The sequence below is a fragment of the Mastomys coucha genome, unplaced genomic scaffold (assembly GCF_008632895.1).
Source record: "Mastomys coucha isolate ucsf_1 unplaced genomic scaffold, UCSF_Mcou_1 pScaffold14, whole genome shotgun sequence".
In the NCBI taxonomy this organism is placed as follows: Eukaryota; Metazoa; Chordata; class Mammalia; order Rodentia; family Muridae; genus Mastomys; species Mastomys coucha.
The window spans coordinates 39520132-39536574 of record NW_022196896.1 but is presented as its reverse complement, the minus strand read 5'-3'; the positions used below and the strand labels follow the sequence as shown (position 1 = coordinate 39536574).

Below are 16443 nucleotides of genomic sequence, written 5' to 3'. Positions count from 1 at the left end.
CAATCTGGATTATATGGTAGAACCCTGTCCAAAAACAAGGCTAGGGACATAGCTCAGGGTGACATACTTACAAAGCTCTGGATCTGATGCAAGCACTAAATAAATAAGAAAATAAAGCCGGGCTGTGTTAGCGCACCGCAGTTGGGAGGCAGAGGCAGGCGGATTTCTGAGTTCGAGGCCAGCCTGGTCTACAGAGTGAGTTTCAGGACAGCCAGGGCTACACAGAGAAACTTTGTCTCAAAAATACAAAAAAAAAAAAAGAAGAAGAAGAAAAATAAGAAAAAAATGGACATTATTGTTATAAGACTTCCAATGCTACTGTTAAATCTCAAATGTCAAGGCTGGGGAGATGGCTCAGTGCTTAAGAGCACTTTACAACAGAGGACCCAAGTTCAGTTCCCAGCACCCACACAGTTGCTCACAGCAATGAAGGGGATTTGATACCCTTTGTGTCCTTCTCAGGTACCAGGCATGAACTAACTTGGTACACACACACACACACACACTTGCACATGTGCTCATAAAGACACAGAAAAAAATAAAAATGGATATTTAAAAAGTCAAATGTTAATTTGACTCTTGTTCTTTCTAAACAGCCCATCTTTTTCTCTGGAATTACTTTCTTTCTTTACACATTACTGTGTCCAAGTGCTGTAATTTTCCCTCTTATGTCTTCTGTTTGGTGAGTAATGTCTATTTGTTTTTCCTTCATTGTAGAGAAATTTTAATTACCAGGTCTTCAAATGTTATATTTTTTCTGTCCTTCTAGGTTCCCTATTAATCACATTGATATTCATTCTACTTCTCACTTTCTTTTATTTCTGACTCATTTTTCCAGCCTTTTATCCCTTTCTGTTGCCTTCTGTGAGTACTCAAACCATCTCACTAATAGGTTCAACTGTATTCATTCAACTTCCTACACAGTTAAGCCATGAGTTAAGCCCTGAGTTAAGCAATGCGTTAAGCAATGAGTTAAGAGGCTAGTATTGTTTTCTATAAGTAGGGTAGTGACAATGGCCAACAATATAAAATAAACACACAAAATATGATTATAACCAAAATTTCTTAGAACAACAAAGTTTTGTGGTTATTATAGTACTTCTTAGTTGTGTATAGCCTTCTTAATAAATCTATACAAAATGGTTATTGAAAAATATGTTAAGAAATTAAATTTTGAGCCAAGCATGGTAGCTCACACCTGTAATCCTGGTACCTAAGGAGGCTGAGGGAGGAAAGTTAGGAGTTTAACACCAGCCTGAGTCGCATAAGACCCTGTCTCAAAGGAAAAATAAATAAAATTTAATTTAAAGGATTTTTTTCTTGACACAAGTGGATCCCCAAGATAAGAAGTACCCTGGGTCTTTATAAATCAGTGTGGACTTCTCTGATCTATAAATGTAATAGTTTTTGGGTAGACCTGTGTTCTGTCCTATCTTCATAATCTATCAATATTTGCATATTATCAGACACTTTTTCAAACATCTGCCCTTTTCTTTTGATTTCACACTGAGTTCATCAATAAACGTTTGTAGAACAGTTCTCACTGTTCAAGCTGCTAGGGATCCAGCCAGCAAGAGGTAAGAGTTAACAGAGCATCCTGACAGAGTGTGAGTTCTAATAGAACACAGACTTTTTTCTGTGTTGTTTCCATTGTAGCCCAGGCTTCGGGAACAGTGTGAACACTGGCTGAATGGTAAGTGAGTAAATATTGAGCACTAATTACATGTCTGTTCATTGTTATGAACAAGAGAGTGCAGGTGTTGTGGAGCATATAAATGAGAGCCTTCTGTAGGGAATACACAGAATTGTTTCCCCAATAGAAGTAAGAGAGATGTTCATTCAAAGTGTCCCTCGAAGCTTTACACAACTAGCGCCAGCACCCACTCAGGTCCTCCTACAGTACATAGGCTTCTATCTGCTCAGAATTGTCACTATTAATTTCTATAAATGAGAAATTGGATTACTTATTCAATAATATCAATTTTTTAAAGAAATGAGAAAAGACCCAGTTTAACCATGCTTGTTTGTTTTTCTGGCCTCTTCCCTGCCTGAACACTCATCCCATTTCCTTGTCTGACCTGCAGATGAAGGAGCCTCTGCACACCCTTGTGATGATACCTACTGTGGTCCTTTCCCAGAATCTGAGCCAGAAGTGAAGGCTGTAGCTAACTTCCTTCGAAAACACAGAAAGCACATTAGGGCATACCTGTCTTTTCACGCCTATGCTCAGATGTTGCTGTATCCCTATTCTTACAAACACGCAACGATCCCCAATTTTAGCTGTGTGGTAAGTATGTGCTCCTGTATGTGTGCATTAGGCCTCGTGGTTTTCTTCCTAAGACAGGGATTCTGAGTTCTAGTGATAGTAGCAAACATGTTTATTCAAGTATTTTATATTAACTAACTCATTTAGTCTTTATAAATTTTCTTGGCTCCATTTTACAGATGAGAAAATTGAGTCTCAGGAACAATAAACAGCTAGACTAAGAACTCTCAGGGTTATAGTCTAGCTCCAGCATTGTTGCTTAGAACTGCTATTCTGCCTCCCAAATGCAATCACTGTGAACTGATTTTACATTCTTACCATGGGTTATGCAGAAAAGGTCGGGTGGATTTGATTAATAGCATAGCTTTGGTCATATATGCAGGGCTGTAATTAACTTTATTGAGTCAATAATCACTCATAAATTATAGTCTGGCTCATTAATTAAAAGCAAGTTTTAATTTATAAGTGCTGTTTGCCTAATGCTAAGTCTCTTGGTGCACAGCTGGCACTTTAGTACTAAGACCATGCAGACTTCTGGGGCTAGGATTGCATACAGGGGAAAAGACGGGATTCTGTCTCTTTATCTCACAAATGCAACAAGCTGTTCCCCACAGGGCATAACTCACCATTAAAGTACCATTTCAGAGCCATAGCATCAGAGGCCTATAAAGCTCAAAATGAAGGAAAACTAACAAATGGTGTTAGGAGTCAAAATAGCAGTTGCCTGTGGGAGAAGGAGGGTGGGTGACTCCCTAGAGGCACAGGGAGTTCTGGGTCACTGTTGTTATTCTATTCCTTGGCCTGAAAGGTTATAGGCATGTGTTCAATTTGTGATCACTTACTGAGCTATAAACTTAACATTTGTGGTTGTTTTTTTCTTCTTCGACTCCTAACACTAAACGTGCAGAGCCTTTTCCAACATCATTTCTCCAACACCAACCAGGTGACCAGTTCAGTTCAGTCCTGACACTAATTGCCCAGAGTAACCATCTGACTCCAAGTTAAGATGCCATCCACTCCAGATACCAGCTTCAAGCAGGGGACTTCGACACTTCTGTGTAACTAAGGAGTCCAAGGTTCTCAATACCCACCCTCCCCCCTGGTTTCTATAATTTACTAGAACAACTCACAGATGCTAGAGAAATGCTTCACTCAATGTTACTGACACATAAGACACATAGCCTGGGAATAGCCAAAGGGTAGTGCAAGGCTAGCAGAGACAGGAGTCAGAGCTTCCATGCCTCCTCCCAGCGCTATCCTATGCTCACCAACCAGATTACTTCAGACCCCATTGCCTGGGGATATTACAGGTCTCCCTTTACATGGCATAGTGAACCAGATCCCTGCCCATTCATAATTCAACTCCTTTTCGTAGACTGCTACAACAGGGATGAGGGATGCAACTGTCATCTATTGAGTCAAGACAAAGGATACAATTAACATGCTGAAATACCCAACAGCAATTCATCATTCAATCTGCATGTCAGGAGTGACCCTGAAAATCTAGGGTAAAGCCTGTCGAGATCATGGCTTAGAGATCAGGGTACTTGTAATACAAACTTGAGGACCTGAGTTCACATCCCCCAAACTCATTTAACAAGCCAGGTGTGGTCTTATATTCATCTGTAATCCCAACACTTTGGGGGACAGAAATATGAGAATTGTTGGGTATGCTGGCTACCAGCCTAGCCAAAAAAAAAACAAAAAACAAAACAACTGAGTTCCCAGCTCAAGGAGAGACATGATAGAGGAGACCCCAACACCTACCTACTCTGACCTCAAACAAACACACACACACACACACACACACATACTCACCCAAACACACACACTCACCCAAGCACACACAAACACACACATACTCACACAAACACACACATACTCACACAAACACACACACACTCACACAAACACACACAAACACACACTTACCCAAACACATAAACACTCACCCAAAAACCACACACAAACACACACACATACACAAACACACACACATACACACACAAACACACACACTCACCCAAACACATAAACTCACACAAACACACACATACTCACCCAAACACACACAAACACTCACACACACTCACCCAAACACACACAAACACACACACTCACACACACATACACACAATCACACACACACTCACACAAACACACACACATACAAACCCAAACACACAAACACACACACATACACTCACCGAAATATACACACACACAAACACACACACTTACCCAAACACATAAACACTCACCCAAAAAACACACACAAACACACACACTCACCCAAACACATAAACTCACACAAACACACACATACTCACACAAACACTCACACACACTCACCCAAACACACACAAACACACACACTCACCCAAACACACAAACACACACACATACACTCACCCAAACACACAAACACACATACATACACTCACCCAAACACACAAACACACACACATACACTCACCGAAATATACACACACACAAACACACACACTCACACAAACACACACACACTCACACCAACACATATACACTCACTCAAACACATACACAAACACACACACTCACACCAACACACATACTCACACAAACACACACACACACTCATTCACCCAAACACACCCACACACACACACACACACGCACACACACACACTCACACACAGAGACACATGCACCAACATATACTTCGAACATATATATAATACAAAGATATATATGGGATAAGGGAAGGAGAGGGAAAGAAAAATCTGAAATGGGCTAAACATAAACTAAATCACTGAAACTAAGATGAAAAAATTTCAGAAACCAAGCAGTCCCTGAATCTTAATTAGAAATCATTACATCCTATTTAAATTCTTTAAAATATTCCACAGATATGTTACAACTTCTGCTAACTTTTAAATAAGTCATCATTAAACTACTTTAAGTATGGAAATATTTCAGTAAAAATGTGCTTCTTACTTAGCTGAGGGCCACAAATGTCCTTCTGGACAATTGAAAAGAATTGACAATTGGGAAAGGCAGTGTCTTATATCTAACTATGCCGCCCTGAAGACCATCCTTGGGGAGAAATGTAAAATGCCCACTCTTTGTGGCTAGAACCTATCTAAACCTCTTATCATCATAGTATCTGCACCAGAATACAAGAAACACAGTGAGCTCAAAGAGGTTAGACCCAGACTTCCAGGTAAAACGGCAGCCTGGAAGCTGTCAAAGAATCAAACTTAAAAAAAAGGAGATTCTGTTGTGGAGAGAGGAAGAGCCTTAAAGTTCTCACAGGTCATTATAATATACTGAGTAAGTCCAGAGAGGAGGGCAGAGACACATAAAAAGGGAGACACCAAGATAAACATGGTTCCAGCGGGGTGAAGGATGGGGATAGGATGGGGGGCGGTATATGGCAACATACAAAAGCCTCATTCAAAAGGAAAGCCAGGCAGCCCTGGTCAAGAGACTTGGCAAGCATCCAGAGTCGGGGTGGGGCTCACAAGCCTCAAATCCAGTGGTGGATTTTGATGATATAGTGATGCTTCAGTGGAAATGTGCGCTGAAGTAAAAGAGAAATTCGTTTTGTGACTCTGATTCAGCAGGCAGTGACTGGGCACCATCCTAAAACTGAGCCACCCTGTTAAGGGCCTAAGAACCAGGAACAATCCCAAATCAGGGGACTGAATTTAACTTGCCGTCACCCCAGGGTCAGAGAAAACCCTGGGAGACAATTGTGGAGCAGACACGCACAATGGAAAAACAAAGTGCAGATAAGACAACCCCACCCTCAGTGGCGGGGAGCAGATCACATCCACTGAGATAATTCTGATCAACCTTCCCTGTTTGCAGCTCACTTCTAGAGCCCCACATGCTGAAGTTTCAGAGGTGTGCCTTACACTGAGAGCTGGACCCCTCCAAACAGTGTTGATACTTAGGAGAACTTAAAATCCAAAGACAAGCCCCCACCTCTCCACAGATCCTCCGTGTAACACACTGCTGTGGTTGCTTCATCCTTTTATCCCTTCCAATGCACTTTAGAGAAACTCTGAAAGCAAAAGGATTAGGTACCCCAGTGGGTAATATGGCGAGGGAATCTCAGGAGGGAGAGAAGTCTGCCCAGCACACAGCGTACAAACGTAAGTGCAGACAGCCCTGGAGGACATCAGATACTGGTCCAACACATACACTACACTAGCAAGATGCTCAAAAAGATAAGAACACACAAAGTCCTCGGGCCAACAGTTCTCCGTGAGTCTAACCTGCAGTCCTGAGCTTCACTTTTCTACCCTTGCCTCTCTTTAAACACACACCTTTTAGCAGCACGTTTACTGTCACATTTAGTTTTGTCTTTTTATGTTTGACTTCCTTCCCACAATCATCTAATCTTATTTACATATTTCTTCACTCCAGAGAAACCATTTCATGCTGTTCTCTTCTCTCATTTGTGTCCTGGCCCCTTACGTAATGTTTTTACTTTATCATGCTCACCCCTATTTTAAAATTAAACCTTTCCTCTTTTAACTCCTCCCCCACGTGTCCATTTGAACTTCTTCTTTCTTGGGAAATTGTTGTTGTTGTTGTTGTTTTAATTTGTTTCTCTACTAATCTTCTTTTCCCTTTTATTTAACCTTGCTTCTTTTATCGAAGAAGACACAAGGAGCCAGAAGCTTCTCGTGATCGAGGAAGCGTAGAATTAAAGTTATAAAAATGCCTGTATTAACAAACGTGATCTACAGACTTAATACAATCCTCATCAAAATTCCAGGAACATGGGGCTAGAGAGATGGCTCAACAGTTAAGACCACTGACTGCTTTTCCAGAAAACCTGGGTTCAATTCCCAGCACCCACATGGTAGTTCATAACCATCTGCAACTCCAATTCGAGGGGAATATGGTGCCCTCTTCTGGCTGCAACAGGCACCACACATGCATATGATGCACATACATACATGCAGAAATACTCACACACATAAAACAAAAAATTTAATTACCTTAAATTATTTTAAAAGTCTAATAACAATGATCGAAGAAGTAGAAAAGGAAACCCTGAAATTCTTATCTAAGGAAAAAAAAATCAAAATATCCAAAGCAGAAGAAATAATGCTAGGGGACATGAAGACACCTCATCTCAAGTTAGATCACAGAGCCGTAGTAACAAAAGCAGCATAGACCAACAGAGTGAAATAGAGGGTGCAGCCAAAATCAAAATTAAATAAATAAATAATACACACATGGTTATTTGCATGAAAATGTTCCCCATAGGCTCATGGGGAGTAACACTTATTAGGAGGCATGATCTTGTTGAAGCAACTGTGTTTCTGTTGAGGGTGGTAGGAGCTTTGAGGTTTCAGAAGCTCAAGCCGGGCCCAGTGGCTCACTCTTTCTTCCTACTGCCTATGGATCAGGACGTAGAACTCTGCTTTGAAGCTTCCTCAGCACTATGTCTACCTGTGCGCTGCCATGCTTCCTGCCATGATGATAATGGACTAAGCCACTGAACCTATAACCCCAATTAAATATTTTCCTTTGTAAGAGTTGCTGTGGCCACAGTGTCTCTTCACAGCAATAGAAACTGTGAAGTTACACAAGCAACATAGTTGTTTTTAAAGGTTTCAAAAACATTCACTGTCATGAATATAGCCCCCTCAACAAATTGTACAGGGAAATCAGAATAACCATGTGTAGAAGAATAAAATTGCCACACCCAAATTTTTTTCACTGCCCAAAAGTAAATCAAAAATTGATCAAAGGTCTAAATGTAAGGTTGTAAGACTACTAGAGGAAAACATGGGTATTGATCAAAGGTCTACATGTAAGGTTGTAAGACTACTAGAGGAAAACATGGTTATTGATCAAAGGTCTACATGTAAGGTTGTAAGACTACTAGAGGAAAACATGGGTATTGCACTTTGAGACATAGACAAGGGTTATCTGAACAGAGCCAGCAGCACGGGAAGTAATCCCCAAACCTGGTAAGGTGGTTACAGGAAATCAGAAACATTCTACACAGCAAAGGAAACAGTCGGCAGAGTGAAGGGGCCAACAGAACTGGAAAAATGTCTTTGCCAACTGTGGATCAGTTTGAAACTAACGTCTAGAATATGTGAAGACCTACAAAACCCAAACACCTCTAAGAGAAATATCCCCATAAATAAGTGGCTAATCAAGTGAATGTTTCCAAAAAGAAAATAATAATATAAGTGACCAGTAAATATATGAAAAAGTGTTATCATAAGAGAACTGCAAAGTTGCCTGGAGAGCCTGTCTCATTACAGTCAGAGTGACTATCAACAAGAGCATCAACAGTAAGTGCTGGCAATGATATGGTAGCTATTAGTGGAGCCATAAACTGGCACAGCCATTATGGAGGCCAATGTGGAGGTTCCCCCAAAACTAAAAATAGAACTACCATAACAGGCAGCTACACTATTCTTGGCCACATACCCAAAAGACTAAGTTACCACTCATGTTCGTACTGCTCTACTCACAAGAGCCAGGAAAAGGAACCAGCTTAGATGCCCACCAACAGATGAATGAAGAAAATATGATCCATACACAAAATGGAAATGTATTCATATATAAAGAAAACTCATGACATTTGCAGGGAAAAAATGAGTAAAGCTAAAAATCATTTTGGTAAAAAATAGGCCACTCAGAAGGACAAACCTCCTGGTTTCTCTTACATGAAGAACCTCGATCTAAACCCCCTGGGGGGGATATGGTGGTGGTGAGTAGGTGTGTGTATACCTGTCATGAAACATGAGGAGAAGCATGAAAAGGGAGGAAGAGATCTTAAAGAAGGGCTTAAGGGGGAAGAAAGGGTAATGCAATACATGTGGCATAAGAGTAGAAAGGGGGTGTATACGGAGGGAGGAGACAGAGAAGGGGTGAATGATAAGAAAGAGTTATGACATGTGTTTAGAAAATCCACGATGAATTCCATTACTTTGTGTGCCAATGTTTTTGGAACAGTTAAGATCGTGCACATACCTTGCCTAAATAACCAAAGTGATGCTTTGTTTCTCAATTCATTTTTCATAGTCATCAAAAATAATGAAAGCACAGGTCTCCCGACCAGCAAATTACAGTAATCTTCTAAAAGCAGAAACATCTGCGTTTGTCGTAATAGAATATTGCCAAGACTATTGGAGACAATACTGAAAATTTTCCATAGACTCCTCATGACAATGTTTACATTCTTTTTTATTGGCTCCCATAAGAACATTGCCATCAGCAAGGTCAGTATTAAGTGGTCTGCCAATGTCTGAGGCCTGCACTGGAATAGCCACAAAAGACGGCACTTGCAGAAAACAGTGCCATGTGCATTCATGAGCTGAACAAGACCAGCAATGTGGGGCTCAGTCCTACACACACACACAATCATGTCCCCAGGGCACTTCAAAGTATTAAATTATTCACAAGCAAATTGAAATGGGAGAACTGTGTGCCGGTTTCAGCATGCTTCTTTTCCTCTCGTTTGTCATCCAATACCTGTCTAAACCCTTGCTAACGTAGCTCCTCTGATATCATCTGCAAAGGTTTAAGGAACAATTATTTTGTTCGAATACCCACCATCTAGTCAATGCCACCTTGGACTTTCTGCATCTCAGCAGCTGCTTGAATTAGCTTCGTGAGAGGCTCTGTAACCTCAGAAGCATCATTAAATTGATGTTCTTGTTCCCAGTGGGAACAAACACACAGCATAAAGGGAGTCGATCTTCCTTAGTGGTTTCTTAATTGATCCAGAAACATATACCTATTGAAATATATACTGTGGAGCAATATGATTGTCTGAGTACTCTTACAGACTGTGCCTCTCCAACATTCCTATGAGAAATGTTAAGTATCTGTTACATACACAAACATGTCACTAAGGATAGGTTATGAATTAGAGATAAGATTGACATTATCATGGCCCTGCCAACTGTTTTGTAGTACACAGAAATAAATGTGCCAGAACTAAAGGGCAGAGCACAGACCAAACAAGCAAGTTCAGGAACTATGAGCACATGCCGTTGCTTGCCCATTCTTTGTTGTGTCACCCCCAGGATATTCCCTTTAACCTCATTGAACCTTCCCTTCTCCATCTACAAAATAGAACTGCTGTTTATCACTGGCTTGTGTGAGGAGCGACCAAATCAAAAATAGGTTTTAACAGGTGCTTTGGTCATCAGCACTGTAAAAATAACAAATAAATAAGGTGTGTTGCAAAATGGACTAAGTAACACCATAAATTATTATTACTAAGTATAGCTGTTAACTTATGATCAATCTTTGCTATCTCTATTGACCCGACCACCAATAATGCTCAAACAATATGCCAGTGCCTCTAGAAGTTTCAGTGCAGCAGTATTAATGACCCAGTTTCTCCATTTTGCCCTCATAGGAATTTGCAGCTCACAAAGCCGTGAAGGCGCTTCGGTCAGTGCATGGGATACGGTACAGACATGGCCCTGCCTCCCAAACATTGTGTAAGTTTCCTGTGCATGTCATATTAGAATTGTGCCATGACTTCCCTTTGAGAAGCAAAGTGTGTCCTTGATAAGGCAAGATTTGTGACTATCAGATTAGCCAAAGAAGATGGGAGGATTGCTGCCTGTTTAGTTTCCCACAGCTTGACAGAAATCACTGTACCAATTTAAACCAATGCTGAGCAGAGAACATGCTATGTGTGCAGTAATGACTGCAAGTTGAATTGAGATCCCTTGACAGTGGAAAGTACCCAAATGGGCTCCTTAAGCAATTTGTAAGTACTGTAAGTGTGGAAATGGCCTCGGGAAGAAAATGAAGTCAACGGTTCAGCTCGCCAGCAGCTTCCCTTTGTCCTTTGCATCTGCCATTCCTGTTAGGAAATGCCATTTCATACCCAGCATCTTCATCGGATTTTCTCTTGAAGACTGATTTTAAAGTATTTCTTCTATGTAAAATCAAAAGGAGCCAGTATATGGAAAGAACTTGGATACTGTATGGTCTGTTCCCGAGCCTGCCAGGTGTGTTGTCATAGCAAGGTTATCGATTAATTCTGGTTTTTAATTTCTTCAAATGCAACATGATTAATTGGATTACCTCATTCCTATGACCTTCCAGATTCTACAGTTTACTGTTACTGGGGAAAGGTAGTGAACAGCCAAGCATGTGCATGGGATCACAGGCTACATGTCTGTGTATATGCACTGGCATCTGATTATGTTCCTTCATAAGGCTGAACCTCTCCTTGGATTCTTTACAGAGTCTTGCAGTCCTACCCCTCATTTATTCCAGAAAGGTGAACTGTTCATTAACAAGTCAAATGAGTTTATGCTGAAAGTGGGAAGAACACAGTATCAACAGGTTGATTCCACAGTTCATGATGGTTGGTCCACGCTGACTTTTTAAGATGGCTTCTCCTTTCTTCCCTGTCTTCCCACTCATCTCCCCTTTTCCTCCAATCCCTCTACCCCCTATCACTTTCCTCTCTGGCTCACCCTTCAGCTGACCCTCCTATTCACTCTCCCTTCCTTTCTGATATGGCCTTAATAGATAACCAAAGCTTACCTTAAATTTTCTATGCCCCTGCCCCAGCCCCAGCTACATTGCCTGGCTATAGAACTGCTCTTTAAGTTATCTTGAAAGAGAAAGTAGTATTTACAAGACATCACACACCAACTGATACCAATATAGTACCTATATTGAAATTTTAAAGTCATTGTCTAAGTCTTGCCAGCCTTTTCATTTTGGTACAAAGACATAGCCACACTATTATATTTACAGAGAACAATCTGTTACCATAGAAATGAGCCTGCCACATCACCATGAGGTAATGCTTGGCACATGCTACCTCTGACTTTGGCTTCTATTTGTATTCTATCCAGAGGGACATTGAACAATTTCTGTCCTTAGTCAAAGCCAAGGGAATCTGAGAGGTACCCAGGTTGCTCGGCCATGCTCTTCATATAATGAGTCCATCCTACTTGTCCTAGGAAATTGTACTAAAAGGCACACTGTTACCAGGCATGAGGTACGCACTTGTACACACTTGGAATCTAGCACTCTGGAGGTGGACAAAAGAAGATGACAAGTCCATCTGGTCTGTATGAGTTCTGGGACAGTTCAGTCTGTATATCAAGTTTCAGGACAGGTTAGGACTACATAGTCAAACTGTTAAGTTTTTTTGTTGTTGCTGTTGGTGGGGGTGGGGTGGGGTTGTGTGTGTGTGTGTGTGTGTGTGTGTGTGTGTGTGTTTAAAAGGCCTGGTGGTGACAGCACATGCCTTTAATCCTAGCACTTGGGAGACAGAGGCATGCAAATCTCTGAATTCAAAGCCATCCTGGTCTATAAAGCAAGTTCCAACCAAGGCCACTCAGAGAAATCCTGTCTCGAAAAACAAAGTGGAGAGGGGACTTAGTGCTCAGTGCTCAGGGTTCAGTGCTCAGCATTTAGTGCTCAGTGATCAGGGCTCAGGGCTCAGTGCTCAGGGGGTAAAGTGTTTACTGCTCCAAGTGTGATGACCAGAGTTTAACCCTCAGAAATCCAGAGTTTAACCCTCAGAAATCACATTAAAACCAGAGTCAGCTGTAAGCATCTGCAATGCCAATATGCCTGCTACAGGGTGGGAGCTGGAGACGGGAGAATCCCCAGGGCTAGCTACTCTGGCATATGCAGCTATGGACAACTATAAACCCTGTGTTGACAAGGTGGAAGGCAATGAATGAAGTTATACTCTGATCTCCATATGTATGCTGTGGCACACACATGCCCACAGGAACATGTACTAGCTTACAAACATGTGCACATGCACATGCACATGCATTCTAAATAGTGATATTGTTTGAGTGTCTTAGTCAGGGTTTCTATTCTTGTACAAACATCATGACCAAGAAACAAGTTGGGGAGGAAAGGGTTTATTTAGCTTACACTTCCACATTGCTGTTCATCACCAAAGGAAGTCAGGACTGGAACTCAAGCAGGTCAGGAAGCAGGAGCTTACTTGGAGGGATGTTACTGGCTTGCTTCCCCTGGCTTGCTCAGCCTGCTTTCTTATAGAACCCAGGACTACCAGCCCAGGGATGGCACCACCCACAATGAGCCCCCTCCCTCTTGATCACTAATTGAGAAGATGACTCACAGCTGGATCTCATGGAGGCATTTCCTCAACTGAAGCTCTTTTCTGTGTGGTAACTTCAGCCTGTGTCAAGTTGACACACAGACCCAGCCAGTGCATTTGAGTAAATGATCATGTATGCTCTGGAGATTTGATAACAGTAGTACATGTGTAGCAAACTAGATCATAGAAATTTCAGAAAAGAAAGTGCATCAACATTTTTCTGTGGAATATTAATCCATTTAATAGATTATTCCCCTTGGGACTTTTTATTCTAAACTCTGTATACTAGGCACTTTGAGGTGTAAATAAGTAAAGTAAATAAGTAATAATACCACATCCGAAGTACTTTCAAGTGATCTATTATTTTATTTAATTTTAAAAGCAACCCTTATGTAGCAGGTGTTGGCATCATCTCTTTTTAAAGGAGTTTGAGGTGCAGGGAAGGCATGCAGTGGTGGAAGTGGGTACCTGGCACACAGGCAGGGTACCTTCAGTCAGTAGCCTGTGCTTTCAGTTCTTGCCTGAAGAGCTGCAGCATGTGAGGCTACAGGAGCCAGAAGAGAGAGTAACCAGATGGACTGTTAGCTATGCTAAGTGCAATGAGAGGCTAAAGGGAGTATCTGAGAGAAAACAAAAAAAAAAAAAAAAAAAAAAAAAAACAGAAAAGGAAATTAGATATAGGGTCATTGGTGACCTTCAAGAACAAAGTTTACCACACAAGCAGAGACAAGAACCAGACTAAACATGTTTGAGGGTGCAGCCATCTTTCAATTCGTTTGAGTTCTCAAAACAAAATAAGGAGAGAGGGGAAAGTATGATAACCAGGGCTGTATGGCAATGTTATGAAGAGGGATTGTTGGGCATTTTAGCCAATGCAGATGTGAAGAGTGACACAGAGACCTGGAAGAGATTCACAACAGAGAGATGGCAGTATCAAGACGTGGTATCAAGACAGACGGGGTAGGGAGGAGAAGAAAGGAGAGAAGGAGGGAGGGAGGGAAGACAATAAGGAGAGAAGGAGGGAGGGAGGGAAGAGGAAAGGGAGGAAAGGACGGAGGAAGCAAGCAGCATGTCTTCCTCTGAGCGAAAAGGGAAAACTTAGGGGTTCTAAAGTCATTAGAGGATGTGATGCGTAACCAGTTGGGGGCAGAAGTAAAATGGGGAGTGGGATAAGCTGAGAATGAGGAAGTTCAGGAAATACCAGGCAGGCTGCGAAGCGGGGCTGTGAAGCGCCTAGACATTGGACAATACACAACACAGGGCCCTCCTCCACAAGGATGCCCTTCCCTGCACTGAAGTCAGAAAAGCTGGCAGGAGGTTGATCATTAGAGAAGCTGCAGCCGAGTAAGGACCGTGGAAGACACTGAAAAGATCTGGGGGAAGTTTTAGTGAGATAACTGCCCATGGCCAAGTGAGACAAAACCATTGTAAAGCAGGGTGAGGGCTGGAAACTCAAGGCGGAAGGCAGGAAGGGGCTCAATAGGGGTGAGAGAAGACAGGAAGAGGAGGAGATACACCGGAGCGTTGGGAGCCAGAATTCCCATTTCCCAGACCTGGAAAGGAAAGAACTGAGTCATAAGAACAACAGACGTTTCTCATTGTAGATTGCTTATCGATGGGTAAGGCGCTTGCAAGGATGAAGATTAATGCTGCGGGAACTTTGTGGCACACTGGCACAGCGCTAAGGCTTAGATCAAAGACAAAAGCAAGTGTGAATTGTAAGCTTTGTGAGCCAGAGGCTGAAGAACTACCGCTAGAGTATTCTTTCAGTTTCTGCTTATTCTTACTCTGTGTGTGTGTGTGTGTGTGTGTGTGTGTGTAATGCACACTCCTTAGTGAAGTGATTCTTTCTGTTTAACTTTTAGATGTAAGTTCTGGTAACTCAATGGATTGGGCTTATAAAAATGGAATACCCTATGCATTTGCTTTTGAACTGCGAGACACTGGGCATTTTGGATTTCTACTGCCCGAGATGCTCATTAAACCTACCTGCACAGAGACCATGCTAGCTGTGAAGAATATCACAATGCACCTGCTAAAGAAATGTCCTTGAGAGGCGCATTCGTCTGCTCTGTCAACCCAGAGAAAGCAGATTCTGACCAAAAGGCTTGGCAAATGTAACTGTTTAGACTGGAAGGATCCACGGATCTAAAAGGATCTTTCATGCAATTTGACACTTTGCAATGACAGAAAAGTAGGGCACAGCCTACTTTGGTGTGAGAAGAAAAGCCACTTTATATCCCTTTCGAGTCTTATTTGATTACAAGGGGGAGGGAATGTTTTCAAATTACTTTGTCTCAAAAAAGTGTACAAATTAATTGAAGATTTCCCTTCTCTCAACCGATACACCCTCGATTAAGACCTACACTATCAACAACATTTAATTACTTGGTTCTTATTTGAAATGGATACAATCAACTGTATTTCTTAATAAAAATATAATTTTTCAAAGACTAGCATGTATCACACATTCGTCTCAGTTCAGTGCACTGTATACAACTATAAAAAGTTGGGCAGATGTTCAAATAGACGTGAACCCACAGAGCTGTGGCTCACTGCACAAGATAGTCGCTGGCAACATTGAAAAGTTGGGCAGATGTTCAAATAGACGTGAACCCACAGAGCTGTGGCTCACTGCACAAGATAGACGCTGGTAACATTGAATCATGGATAGAGGAGGGCACCTGAGGCCCACCCCAGCTGAGAATTTATTGGCAGTTAAGGGATGTAGGATATGGGGAGTCATTTTTCTTCCAGTGTGTAGCCACTGGCAAGTCTCTTATGAACTAGTAAATAACCCCACACACATGTGGATGCAAGCAAACAACTCTAATTAACTCTGGGTTATTTTAAGAAGAGTGAGAAATTAGAAGGGAGCTGTGTTGGAAAAAAAGAGGTGCAGAGAAAATGGGATGAGGTTAAGAGAGGAGACTGGGGTAAATGTGATCTAAACATATCCAGTGGTTCTCATCCTTCCTAATGCTGGGATGCTTTAAAACAATTCTTCATGGCCTGGTGACCCCCAACCATAAAATTATTCTGTTACTACTTCATAACTGTAATTTTGTTACTGTCATGAATAATAATGTAA

General features: G+C 41.6%; 1 protein-coding gene across 2 annotated transcripts in view; it reads left to right on the top strand.

Moving 5' to 3' along the window:
- Cpa6 (carboxypeptidase A6) overlaps positions 1-15803 on the top strand; it is a 374787-nt gene extending 358984 nt beyond the window's left edge. The window contains exons 9-11 of one of the 2 annotated variants that reach the window (XM_031366851.1): positions 2085-2287; positions 10656-10740; positions 15218-15803. In XM_031366851.1, coding sequence (XP_031222711.1) covers positions 2085-2287; positions 10656-10740; positions 15218-15405 — 476 coding nt within the window. In that variant the 3' untranslated portion in view covers positions 15406-15803. The remainder of the gene's footprint in view (positions 1-2084; positions 2288-10655; positions 10741-15217) is intronic. The other variant, XM_031366852.1, reaches the window with a different exon arrangement.
- Positions 15804-16443: the final 640 nt, after the last annotated feature.